Here is a 14138-nt window from a genome sequence, read left to right on the forward strand (position 1 = left end):
GTCCTTGAATTAATTACTGGTAATGTGACGGATGCACAATCAGTCATTAATAGCAGAATGAGACTTTCATTTCAAATGTAATCTTTGCGTGTAGTGAAAAGGCATTGTCATTGAGTGTAACGTTACAGACCCTTATCTTTCAAAAACATATACCTACTATATTCTCAAGTCAGAGTACATTCTAGAAGAAATAACAGAAAAAAAACTGCAGTAGGCTTATGTAATAACACAGTCAAGACCAAAATAAACATTTTATTTCTATTTATTAAGTCTGGCAACCCATTCCTGTTTCAAGTCATTGTAGTCCTGCAATGTTTTACTTGTAAATATACAGCATTTTTTTAATAACAAGTTCTAGAAATGTGAAAGTCATCCTTTCATAAGTGCATGAATCATTATTATAATGTAATGTGACAGAAGAAAAGAGGGGCACCTTGTCAGTTGAACAACTGAATGTATTCAACTCAAAATGTGTGAGGAGAAACTGGAGCGCTCATGTTCATATCTTTTCATACTGTAACACTCATTTTCATACTGTGACATTCATTTTCATATTGTTTAATACTGTAAAGTTAATTTTCATATTGTTTCATACTGCAAGGTTCATTTTCATATCGTTTCAGACCGCAAGGCTCATTTTCATACCGCAAGGTTCATTTTCATATCGTTTCAGACTGCAAGGCTCATTTTCATACTGCAAGGTTCATTTTCATATCGTTTCAGACTGCAAGGCTCATTTTCATACTGCAAGGTTAATTTCCATATCGTTTCAGACTGCAAGGCTCATTTTCATACTGCAAGGTTCATTTCCATATTGTTTCAGACTGTAAAGTACATTTTTTTAATATTGTTTCATGTGGAAGTGGAAAGGGGTAGAGAGACTAGGGAGTCAAGTCTGGGAAGACCTCTTGACAGATGTTGGAGAAAGTATATTGAGGTGGAGAGAGAGAGAGAGAGAGAGAGAGAGAGAGAGAGAGAGAGAGAGTAAGTGTTTCGATCTCAGTAAGTCTTCATGAAGTTAGAGAGAGAAAAGGGGCTTTGGCTTTGACTGGTGTTGGTTGGCAGGCGGTGGTACAGCACATGATCCAGGTACTGAAGAATTAACGGGTCAGTATTCAAAATAAGCTTCTCAAGAGTAAGAGCGCTGATCTAGGACCAGTTTTGCCCTTAAGATCATAATGAATGAGATAATATGGACAGGTGGAGAACCTGATCGTAGATCAGCACTTTCTACTCAGACTCTGTGAATACCGACGGCCCTGATGGTTTTGGGGACAGGATGTTGTGTCAAGTAATGGAACTGGATGGGGAACAGAGGGCCCTGTCCAGAAACAACCCCTAGACCCTAGTAGTAGCTCCACCCTGCCCTATAATAGGCTAGTAGTAATGCCTCCCTGTCCTATGAAAGGCTAGTCGTAGCGCCAACCTGCCACACAATAGGCTAGTAGCACCCTTAGCGGCATTGGCTGAAAGCGGATGTCTGGTTTTCAGGGATAAAGTATGTTCAACCTAACTTCCATTTCCCCTGAAAAACGGAAGTGAGGACTCCACTCAGGCATCTTTCCACATTAGGTTAGGCTAGTAGTAGCTACAATCTGCCCTATGACAGGCTAGTTGTAATTCTGCCATATTGTTTATACACATCCAATCCTTTCAGATGTACCTGTGCCTAGGTGGTAGGAACTAGGGGTTGTTTTGAATGGGGCCGAGGAGTAGTGAAGGCTTAGCTATGTGGGCATGGTGTCCTGGTTCTCCTGGCTGTCCTGGTTCTCCTGGGAAGGTCCCTCTGGGCCGTTGGGGCTCTCCTGTTGCACTGGGCTGGGCATCAGTCTGTGGTAGAGGTCCCGTACGGTGCCCAGGGTCTCTGCCATGTCCTCTGGGTAGCGTGTCTGCAGCTCCTCGTTGGCAACATAGTGGCTGTCATGGAACTCTGAGAAGTAGCGTCCCACCTCCGGGTGAGCGATCTCCAGAGGGGCAGAATGGGGCTCTAGATTTTCTAGGAGACGAGAGAAAAAGAGGCATAAAGATACTAAGTATAGTGTCATTTAACAGGAAATCTCAAACTGAGCCGAGGCAAGTTACTGTACAAGATAGCTGCATATTCTGTGTACATTTGAAAGTATATAGGCCTACACCTCAGCAGCACCTTACTCATCCAGCATGTATAACTCTTCAATAAGCATTTCAAGTATTACATTTGTCATGTTTCTTCTCAGAATGCCTCCTTAACGAACTACCACTGCCCTGACATTGAGAATGACATACTGTACATGTCACTGAAAGATAATGTCTCTGGTATAGATGTACCCTGGGCAGCGTATCGGCAGGTGCCGTCCTGCACTAAGACGTTGTAGAAGGGCTGGTTAGCCCCGCTGGACAGCTGGTGGACCCTCATGGTGGTAATCCACTCCTGGCTCATGGTGCACTTGGGGTCCCAGCCATAGATTGCACAGTTATAGCCAGACCTGGAGAGAAGGGGGACAGTCACACAGTGTCACACATGGGGAAAGGGCACACTACAGGTTTATAAATCACAATGATTATAATAAAAAGTATTATTCCATAAATAGCTATTCTGCCATTCAACAGAGTACAGTAGTTTTACATTGACAGTGTTAATCAACAGCAGAGGATGGCAGCTTTACCCAGATAGAGGGTGGTGGAGGACAAACAGCTGATTCAGGGATGGATGGAAGGACAAACAGATGGAAAGATTGAGGGATTGATAGACAGGAAGGATTAATAGACGGAATGGATAAACAGACAGACATGCAGACGGACTGTTTGCTCGGACAGACTGAATGCTCAGACCCACCTCTTGTGTTTCATGATGAGGCCTACACTGTACTGCAGCTCTAGGTGTTCGGGGGCGCTGCGTCTCTTCACCTCTGGCTCTACAGGGTGCTTCTTGTGCTGGATGTGTTCCAGGGTGTGTTGTACCAGATAACCCACTGCCCCGTGTTGGGATGGGTCCAATGCCTGGATGTGCTGCAGGATGTCGAGGACCTGGAAGAGGCAGGAGAGGGGTCAGACACCAGTCATTATCAGTTGGGGAAAGCTTGTCCTCTGCTCTGAACTGTAGTAAGCAGGTAGAGGCAGGTTAACGGTTAGAGCATTGGGCCAGTAACTAAAAGGCTGCTGGTTTGAAAACCTGAGCAGACGAGGTCGAAAAAAAGAATCTGCCTATTTGCCCTTGAGCAAGGCACTTAACCCTTATTTGCTCCAGGGGCGCCGTGTAAAACAACACATTTCACTGGACATATCTGGTGTATGTGACAATACAACTTAAAAAAAAAAAAAAAGAAAGCCAGCAATTTTTTTATATTTTTTTTACAAGAAATCTGCAGTATCAAAGCCAGGGTAAAGCCATTCAGTCCAATTACATGTACACTACATGGGCAAAAGTATGTGGACACCTGCTCGTCAAACATCTCATTCCAAAATCATGGTCATTAATATAGAGTTGGTCCTCCCTTTGCTACTATAACAGCCTCCACTCTTCTGGGAAGGCTTTCCACTCGATGTTGGAAGAAGGTGTTCAATGGGGTTGAGCCAAGTTTTCCCACACTGAACATTTCTGTATGGACCTCGCTTTGTGCATGGGGCATTATCATGCTGAAACAGGAAAGGGCCTTCCCCAAACTGTTGCCACAAAGTTGGAAGCACAGAATCGTCTAGAATGTCTTTGTATGCTGTAGCGTTAAGATTTCTCTTCACTGGAATTAAGGGTCCCGAACCATGAAAAACAGCCCCAGACCATTATTCCTTCTCCAGCAAACTTTACAGTTGGCATTATGCAATTGGGCAGGTAGCGTTCTCTTGGCATCCGCCAAATCTAGATTCCTCTGTCAGACTGCAAGATGGTGAAGAGTGATTCATCACTACAGAGAACACATGTTGAGCTTTACACCACTCAAGCCGACGCTTGGCATTGTGCATGGGGATCTTAGGCATGTGTGCGGCTGCTCGGCCATGGAAACCCATTTCATAAAGCTTCCGACAAGCAGTTGCAACCGACGACAGACTAATTTTACACCATGCGCGCTTCAGCACTCGGCGGTACAGTCCTATGAGCTTGTGTGGCCTAAAACTTTGCGGCTTAGCCGTTGTTGCTCCTAGACGTTTCCACTTCACAATAACAGCACTTACAGTTGACCAGGGCAGCTCTAGCAGTGCAGAAATGTAACGAACTGACTTGTTGGACAGGTGGCATCCGATGAAGGTGCGATGTTGAAAGTCACCGAGCTCTTCAGTAAGGCCATTCTACTGCCATTGTTTTCCTATGGAGATTGCATGGCTGTGTGCTCGATTTTATACACCGGTCAGCAACGGGTGTGGATGAAATAGCCGAATCCACTAATATGAAGGGGTGTCCACCTACTTTTTGGCCATGTAGTGTATTTGGGTTTCGTGGGGCTCAGTTGGTAGAGCATGGCGCTTGCAACACCAGGGTTGTGGGTTCGATTCCCATGGGGGAGTCGCTCTGGATAAGAGCGTCTGCTAAATTACCAAGATGTAAATGTAGATATGCCGTGTTGAAATATCATGCTAACCTTCTCAGGCCAGATGCCCAGGTGGAAGTAGAGTCTGGCCTGTAGTAGAAGGTACTGAACGTTGTCTGGGTTGATGGTGAGGTAGAGATCCAGAGAGTCTCTCAGCAGCTGGTATGATTTTTCATTGCCCTCCCTGCATGACATAGCACAGTGATACACAGTGTTGTTTCATACCACAACAGCGACAGCTGAGTGTAGGAATGTATTTTTGACCAACTCTAACATTACCTCAAGGATGAGATCCTGAGGACAACATAGAAAAATCAGGAAAAAAGAAACATTTGGATTGATTCAATTCCATGATGTACGGTTGGAAATGTTCTGATGTCAGAAAAGCATAAATTATATATTAGTCAGAAAAAAAACATTCCTATGTTCATAAGTCTTACCCTCGTTTGCCGATGTTCAGCAGATTTCCCACCATCCTTAACAGCACTTCTGTTGTACTGATGGCATTGTAGTAGTCTGCAGTCACCTGATGACCAATGAGGTACTCGCACTCCTTAGCCGTCAGCTGCTTGCCTTTACCGAAGGCGTCAATGTACACAAAATCATAGATGTCCCCACTCCTGAATGAGACATGAGGTTTTATCAATACAAGTACAAACATGTTACTTTGACGCGGTTTCTGGCATGCAATGCAGACAATGCTACATCGGGTATATTGAAACCAAGCATTTATGGGAGCGCAATACTGAATTTCACCCAATCATGAACTAGTTGAAAACTAAACGTTAAACTATCCCATCAAGATCAATTAATTTTATGATTGTCTCTATGCACAACTATGCCAGTGGATGGAAAAACGTATAGTCCTTGATCACTAAAGAAGCATTTGCCTTCCATTCACTTCCTCTCACAATTTGGCCCCTTACCCTCTTTGTTGCTGGCACCAGCGAAGCAAGAAGTGATTGGGGAAGTTGACAGGCTCCAGTTGAACCCCCAGTTTCCTGGCCAGCGTCATGTAAAGGACAGAGAGGCTGATGGGAATGCCTGTCCGGCGGAGCAACACCTACGTAGGGAGGAGATATGGGAGTATGAGAGCCACATAATGTCTGTCATGTTTCTTAGTTGATTAATATAGCATTATAAAAGGTCCTATATAGACTTTCACTTTATTTGAATAATCAAGTCCAGGGCCCATTTTCACAAGGTCTCAGAGTAACAGTGCTGATCTTGGATCAGGTCCCCCTGTCCAACTACTGTTATTCATCATGATTGAAAAGACACACTGATCAGAACTAAAACTCTGACACGCTTTGCGAATACTGGCGAAGGAAAACATCATCATCCATGTCCTCTATAACCTCTCTGAGCTACTGTACCTGGTGTATGTAGGAGTTGAGAGGGTTGTAGTAGCTCATACCTGGTGTATATAGAGGTTGAGAGGGTTGTAGTAGCTCATACCTGGTGTATATAGGAGTTGAGAGGGTTGTAGTAGCTCATACCTGGTGTATATAGAGGTTGAGAGGGTTGTAGTAGCTCATACCTGGTGTATATAGGAGTTGAGAGGGTTGTAGTAGCTCATACCTGGTGTATATAGGAGTTGAATGTTGTAGTAGCTCATACCTGGTGTATATAGGAGTTGAATGTTGTAGTAGCTCATACCTGGTGTATATAGGAGTTGAATGTTGTAGTAGCTCATACCTGGTGTATGTAGGAGTTGAGAGGGTTTTAATAGCTCATACCTGGTGTATATAGGAGTTGAGAGGGTTGTAGTAGTCACACTCGTTGCCCTTGTACTGAAGCTGCTCGTATAAAACAGCATTGAGGGTAACGACCACCTGTCTCTGGAGATCAAAGTCATCTACAGCAAAACAATCGCCTAGAACCAGACACAATCAGAAAACAGGATCACATTGTAAAGTACATCAGTGAAGAATAGGGCTGAGGATTAAACAAAATTATACTTACACTCAAGACCTACAGATGAAGTCGGAAGTTTACATACACTTGCTGTAGTCATTAAAACTCATTTCTCAACCACTCCACAAATGTCTTGTTTACAAACTATAGCTTTGGCAAGTCGGTGCATGACACAAGTAATTTTTCCAACAAATGTTTACAGACAGATTATTTTACTTATCATTCACTGTATCACAATTCCAGTGAGTCAGAGGTTTACGTACACTAAGTTGACTGTGCCTTTAAACAGCTCGGAAAATTCCAGAAAATTGTGTCATGGCTTTAGAAGCTTCTGATAGGCTAATTGACATCATTTGAGTCAACCTGTGGATGTATTTCAAGGCCTACCTTCAAACTCATTGCTTCTTTGCTTGACATCATATTAAAATCAAAAGAAAGACCACAGAAAAATTATAGACCTCCACAAGTCTGGTTCATCCTTGGGAGCAATTTCTAAACGCCTGAAGGTACCACGTTCATCTGTACAAACAATAGTACGCAAGTATAAACACCATGGAACCACGCAGCCATCATACCGCTCAGGAAGGAGACTCGTTCTGTCTCCTAGAGATGAACGTACTTTGGTGCGAAAAGTGCAAATCAATCCCAGACCAACAGCAAAGGACCTTGTGAAGATGCTGGAGGAAACAGGTACAAAAGTATCTATATCCACAGTAAAACGAGTCCTATATCGTCATAATCTGAAAGGCCGCTCAGTAAGGAAGAAGCCACTGCTCCAAAACCACCATAAAAAAGCCAGACTTCGGTTTGCAACTGCACATGGTGACAAAGATCTTACTTTTTGGACAAATGTCCTCTGGTCTGATGAAACAGTAATAGAACTGTTTGGCCATAATGACCACCATTATGTTTGGAGGAAAAAGGGGGAGGCTTGCAAGCCGAAGAACATCATCCCAACCGTGAAGCACGGGGTGGCAGCATCATGTTGTGGGGGTGCTTTGCTGCAGGAGGGACTGGTGCACTTCACAAAATAGATGGCATCATGAGGCAGGAAAATGATATGGATATATTGAAGCAACATCTCAAAACATCAGTCAGGAAGTTAAAGCTTGGTTGCAAATGGGTCTTCCAAATGGACAATGACCCCAAGCATACTTCCAAAATTGTGGCAAAATGGCTTAAGGACAACAAAGTCAAGGTATTGGAGTGGCCATCCCAAAGCCCTGACCTCAATCCTATAGAAAATGAGGCATACTAACCTGACTCAGTTACACCAGCTCTGTCACGAGGAATGGGCCAAAATTCATCCAATTTATTGTGGGAAGCTTGTGGAAGGCTACCCGAAACGTTTGACCCAAGTTAAACAATTTAAAGGCAATGCTGCCAAATACTAATTGAGAGTATGTAAACTTCTGACCCACTGGGAATGTGATGAAAGAAATAAAAGCTGAAATAAATCATTCTCGCTACTATTATTCTGACATTGCACATTCTTAAAATAAAGTGGTGATCCTAACTGACCTAAAACAGGGAATTTTTACTAGGATTAAATGTCAGGAATTGTGAAAAACTGAGTTTAAATGTATTTGGCTAAGGTGTATGTAAACTTCCGACTTCAACTGTACCTGGTTAGATATTTTAAAGGGCGAGTTAACTCTAAAATCAAGTTTGGCATTTGCAGAGCAAAAGTGGATCGTATGTCAATATGAACGTGCATGGACTCAAAACGACAGACTAATTATTCTGCTTCAAATCCACATGAAGACTACTTTTCCACATGAAGACTATGTTTTTTTTTGCTTTGGAATAAGCTCTTTGTATTCATTCCTAAGAGACACTGAGAGAACATGTGTTTCTCTTCAACTCCTCAGTCCAGACCAACCTTGTGTGACCCTCAGGCTTGGATGAGAGGGGTTCTTTATCCGCAGCATCTTCTTGACCTTGTCAGTGATCTCCTCCAGCTGGGAGGATATACCGTCCAATGACACATCTGCCAGGGGGTTACAATACTGGTCTACCAGCAGAGCTCCTACAACAGGAGAGGAGACAATTGGAGACTGTAAAAATACATGGTTAAAAGCTGGTTATACACATTCTTTCTTATGACCTTAACACTTTCACTCTATTTATGTTATTTTCAAAAACCACAATGCAGAAGGAAACACAGACATTGTTTTTTTCCCCTAAACACCTCATTATTTCCAACATTATGCCCAAGATTCCCAACATTATTCACAAGAAGACAATGCTTACCAAGCTGTTTCTCTGAGTTTGTTAACACTAGTCACTGGGATAAGAGTGTATTGTGCAGTGCAGTGTGCAGTGCAGTGTATGGCTAAGCCCACTCCACATGTATGCTATTATATCCATATTATTCAGCGTTACTTTGTTTGAGTGGTGTAAAGTACTTAAGTAAAAATACTTTCAAGTACTACTTAAGTCTTTATTTTTGGTATCTGTACTTTACATTACTATTTTTTATTTTTGGAAGACTTTTACTTCACTACATTAGAAAATAATGCACTTTTTACTCCAAACATTTTTCCTGACACCCAAAAGTACTCGTTACATTTTGAATGCTTTGCAGGGCAGGAAAATGGGCCAATTCACACACTTATCAAGAGAACATCCCTGGTCATCCCTACCGCCTCTGATCTGATGACTCACTAAACACACGCTTCATTTGTAAACTGTGTTGGAGTGTGCCCCTGGCAGGCCGTAAATATTTTTTTTTAAATAAAAAATGGTGCAATGTGGATTACTTAAAATAAGGAATTTTAAATGATTTATACTTTTACTTTGGATACTTAAGTACATTTTATCAATTACATTTACTTTTCATACTTAAGTATATTTAAAACAACATTTTAGACTTTTACTCAAGTAGTTTTACTGGGCGACTTTCACCGGAGTCATTTTCTATTAACGCATCTTTACTTTTACTCAAGTATGACAATTGGGTACTTCTTCCACCACTGCCTTGTTTACACTGCAAGTCATGAAAGTCTATTATCAACCTAAGTGCAATGTAGTGTATGGCTAGGCCCATTCCACATCCATGACTCACCCTCTAGGGCTGACTGCTGCTCTGCAGGCTGCTCCAGAAACATCTTTAAACTCCTCAGGATGTTCTTCTGGCGCAGGAAATAAAGGATTTTCTTTGCATAGTACTTCAGTGTCAGGCTTTTCCTATGGGAGGCAGAGAAGGTGTGAAGAGAGATAGGAGAAAGAGTGAGCGAGGGAGAGAGCGCAAAATAGGGAGGGGTGGAGCAAGGGAGGTGAAAATGAGAGAGAAAGATAGATTGGGGACAGAGTGATGAGAAAGAAGGCAAGAGAGGAGGGAGAAAAACAGATTTTCATTGTCCATTGTTACAACGCTCCAGGGAGGATTAACACAGAACACAGAATTAATGGCCAAAGATAGTAGTTGTGCTGGACTGGAGTGTGGACATGGTTCTTACCTCCTGTCGGAGTTGAGTATGGAGAGCAGCTCGTCTTCACAGAAGTGCTCTGGGGCGCCGAGGGACTCGATCTCAGCAAAGCTGTCCCCCAGCACCTGGCCAACGCAAGGCTGCATTACAGATCTCTGGGTTAGTGCTAAAGAGGCCAGCCCAGCTCACACACACTCAAATACGGACACCACTACATGCACATAGCGCAGGTAACACACGCTTGCATGTGCTCAACACACACACACAATGCACATATACACCATCAGGCCAGCCCAGTCACATTGAGCATGATGTGGTGGGGTTAGGATGGCCAATAAATACAGTATCTTTCATGCTCATTTTTTACAATGTTAGTAACACCTCTTTCCGTCTCCACGAAGTACACAGAGCAAAAATATAAAATGCAATTCTAGGCCTGCCCAGTCATGTGAAATCCATAGATTAGGGCCTAATGAATATTTAAAATGTACTGATTTCCTTAGATGAACTGTAAATCAGTAAAACATTTGAAATTGTTGCATTTATATTTTTGTTCAGTATAGCTAGGCTGAATCAGAATTACAATGGCAGCTTACTACTAAAGATATCACTTACAACTTCCGTGAAGAATCTCTGGGAGATGGATACAACTGTTCGTCGTATTTGTAGGCCAACAGTGTGCCGCGTTCTGTATTCTTTCTGCCAATCACAGCACTCGTTCTGGCGGTAATGCTTCTGCAATCTTGGCCATCTGGGGAGAGTAGGAAAAGGGACTGCAGTCAGAAAGTTAAGGCAGACAGTTAGCCATATAAAGTATTGACTTGAGGTGTGTGACAGTCTGACACATGATCACTCACAATAAAACAATCCAAAAGCATCCAATGTCTGCAATCTGCATTAGGCTTCAATTTAGTGCTGAACGATTAACCAACATTTTATTTTTTGGGTTATTAAACAACTAATTGACCAAAGTCGGTTCAATTACTTCAATTCTGTTTTTTGGAGCCTAACACGCCATTTCTCTACAGAGAAATCAAATCATTCACAAAATAAATCAAATCAAGAACCATGTGGGATGCAGGGATTAAAGGAGTTGTAGTTTTCATTAAGCAAATATTCAACCTAGTTCAGATCAGAAACGTAGTAATTAACAACAATGGTCATAATCCCTTGCAGCAGTTTTTTTGAGGTTCAGACAGATCAGAGAGGAAGAGGCAAAGCGAAAGGTTTTACTCTCGCCAAAATCAGTCCAAAACAACCCCAATGCGTTTCTATGGGTTTATTTTGGACCTAAGTTTGTCACCTGCCTTCCCACCTTTGGGACAACGACTCCCATTGTTAGGGCGGAGACTTGAGCATCTCGTCATTAGATAGATCTCTGGAAGAACACACCTGTACATCTGCTATGTTACGTTAGATACACACAGACCACCTGAGAGAGGAACGTACACAACAACGACAAGAGGGCCAGAGACAATGTGAAAGTATGCCTTATCTACTTTGATGAACTCGTAAAATGATTTTCCGACAGCTCTGCAGCACACTTTGGCAGCCTAGCTATACTGAACAAATAAAAAAAGGCAACATGTAAAGTGTTGGTCCCATGTTTCATGAGCTGAAAGAAAAGATCCCAGACATTTTCCATATGCACAAAAAGCTTATTTCTCTCACATTTTGTGCACATATGTGTTTACATCCCTGTTGGTAAGCATTTTTCCTTTGTCAAGATATTCCATCCACCTGACAGGTGTGGCATATCAAGAAGCTGATTAAACAGCATGATCATTACACAGGTCCACCTTGTGCTGGGGACAATAAACAGTCACTCTAAAATGAGCAGTTGTGTCACACAACACAATGCCAAAGATGACTCAAGTTGAGGGAGAGTGAAATTGGCATGCCGCCTGCCAGAATGTCCACCAGAGCTGTTGCCAGATAATTGAATGTTAATTTATCATAAGCTCCTTCCAACATCGTTTTATAGAAGTTGGCTATAAATCCAACTGACTTCATGTGTAACCCCGCCAGCCCAGGACCTCCACATCCGGATTCTTCACCTGCAGGATGTCTGAGAACAGCCGCCTGGACAGCTGATGAAACTAAGGAGTATTGTCTGTAATAAAGCCCTTTTGTGGGGGGAAAAAACTAATTCTGATTGGCTGGGCCTGGCTCCCAAGTGGGTGGGCATATGCCCTCCCAGGGCCACCCAGGGTCACACCCCTTCCCAGTTATGTAATTTATTTATTTAAATTGAGTGATTTCCTTAGATGAACTGTAACTCAGTAAAATCTTTGAAATGGCTGCATGTTGCATTTACATTTTAGTTCAGTATAGCTAGGCTAAGTCAGAATGACAACCATGGTAGCTTACTACTAAAGACATCACAACTTCCTTGCATGTTGCATTTATATTTTTGTTCAGTATAAATAGGATGTCTAAAGACAGTACAGTATGGGGATGACAATGTTAGATGGCCTGGCTGACCGCTACTGCCTGAGCAGATGAGATGGTGACTTTTAAGGAATGAAAAATAAGAAAGTAATCAAATAAAAACTAAGTAATATACACAACTGAAATATTGAAATAATACATAGTAATTTCCTATGTTTCTATTGATGTCTACCCAATGTGGACCTGATCAGAGACAATGGGATATTTTCTGTTTAGGCTGTGGGATTTCCATTAAAAAGCTCAGAAAAACATTTTAAAGTCATCGTTTCATAATGCATTTCATGTTTAAAAATAATAATAATCGAAACTGACTTCAAAAGGCATTACCTAAATTGCAAATGATATAAGTAGCTTGCTGATAGTTGGTGGCCTTCAAAGAATGCCAATAGATTCTGAACCACTACGTTACTGCACGGGACTCAGAGAAAAACAAAGTGCCATGTCAAGCCAACTGATTTTTACAACAACTAACGTTACACAAGACCTGCAGTCCAATCACTGTATTTCCCACCATTCAAGGTCACACAATTTCAATAGCTGTCCTCAGCGGCACAAGACAAATAATTGTGAAATTGTTATTTTGACTGAGACATTTTATTAGTACAGCTGCCTAGCTCTAAACTGGCTATAGTACCTACTGCTTTGTGTGATGTCAAATGTGGTGCATCAGCAGAAAGTCAACGGCCGTTAGACAGCTCCCTTTGCTTGCTCGCTATAACGGATCTGTTCTGACTGTACTGAAATAGATCTAATATTTTAGAGAGGCAACTGCGATTTAGATGCCAATTAGCGTTAGAGAGTCAAAGCTCTAGTTAGCAAGATAGCTAACAAGATGATAATAATGTCAGTTCACCTGAGTTTGTACTGGTGTCCCCAGACCTTCCCCCTGCCGTGGCAAACGTCGTGTAGCCGCTTGCAGCTACAGGACACGTTGCAAATGTCGACATGTTTGAGGACAGGAAAGCATAAGATGTACTCAAGTAATTCGGCTGGCAGGTCTGTAAATTGTTTCTGTTCTATCTCGGAAACGAACCCGTTCATGCTGGAGCACCCATCTCCTGCTCCAGACGTCGCCATCTTTACTGTTTACTCCGATTACCTCAATCCACAAGTCCGCCCCTTTCTGGCGCAGGGGGCCGAACTTCGAGATCACCCAAAACTGTCAATAGCGTCTCAAAACCGTCCGGAGGGGCACATTTGGAAGATTGTTATTTAGAAATTTAAAATTAAATCGTTTTATGGAATCAATTCACTGTTGTTAGTAACAACAAGACAAGTGTATGCTGCATATATTAGTGATATATCAACATGCCATGGTTAATATGTTAGGATGTCAACACATGTCATTTCAATTGTACACACACAGAGTATATCTGACCAAATTATGAAAGACAAGCATTGTCAATTTGAATTCCGTAAAGTATGTGCGGAAATTATTCTTGTCTATCAACAATGACAAGCCACCGGGTTCTGACAACTTGGATGGGAAATGACTGAGGTTTATAGCGGACAATATTGGCACTCCTATTTGCCACATATTAAATGTAAATCTACTAGAAAGTGTGTTCCCTCAGGCCTGGAGGGAAGCAAGAGTCATTCCGCTACTTAAGAATAGTAAAGCCCCCTTTACTGGCTCAAATCGCCGACCAATCAGCCTTTTACCGACCTTTAGTAAACTTTTGGAAAAAATGGTGTTTGACCAGGTGCAATGCTATTTTACAATAAACAAATTGACAACAGACTTTCAGCACGCTTATGAGATTGAAGGACAAAATATTGTCATCAAAGTCTGGCATTCTCTGGATTTATGGTGATTTCAAAATAATTGGGATCTCAG

At 42.2% G+C, this 14138-nt stretch overlaps 1 protein-coding gene across 2 annotated transcripts; it reads right to left on the reverse strand.

The window, feature by feature from the left end:
- Positions 1–246: 246 nt before the first annotated feature.
- Positions 247–13411, reverse strand: fbxo21 (F-box protein 21). Of its 2 annotated transcripts, XM_024438197.2 has the most exons (13): positions 13155–13411; positions 10466–10601; positions 9881–9990; positions 9487–9608; positions 8302–8448; positions 6242–6378; positions 5429–5565; positions 4943–5122; positions 4782–4796; positions 4554–4686; positions 2816–3006; positions 2308–2465; positions 247–1996 (listed from the first exon to the last, which is right to left on the reverse strand). In XM_024438197.2, exons 1-13 carry the CDS (start codon positions 13376–13378, stop codon positions 1728–1730), a joined length of 1959 nt encoding a protein of 652 aa, XP_024293965.1. In that variant the 5' UTR covers positions 13379–13411; the 3' UTR covers positions 247–1727. The 2 variants fall into 2 exon arrangements, with proteins under 2 accessions (XP_024293965.1, XP_024293966.1); XM_024438198.2 differs by lacking the exon at positions 4782–4796.
- Between the last annotated feature and the right edge of the window lie 727 nt (positions 13412–14138).

Source organism: Oncorhynchus tshawytscha, linkage group LG12 (assembly GCF_018296145.1).
Source record: "Oncorhynchus tshawytscha isolate Ot180627B linkage group LG12, Otsh_v2.0, whole genome shotgun sequence".
Lineage (NCBI taxonomy): Eukaryota > Metazoa > Chordata > Actinopteri > Salmoniformes > Salmonidae > Oncorhynchus > Oncorhynchus tshawytscha.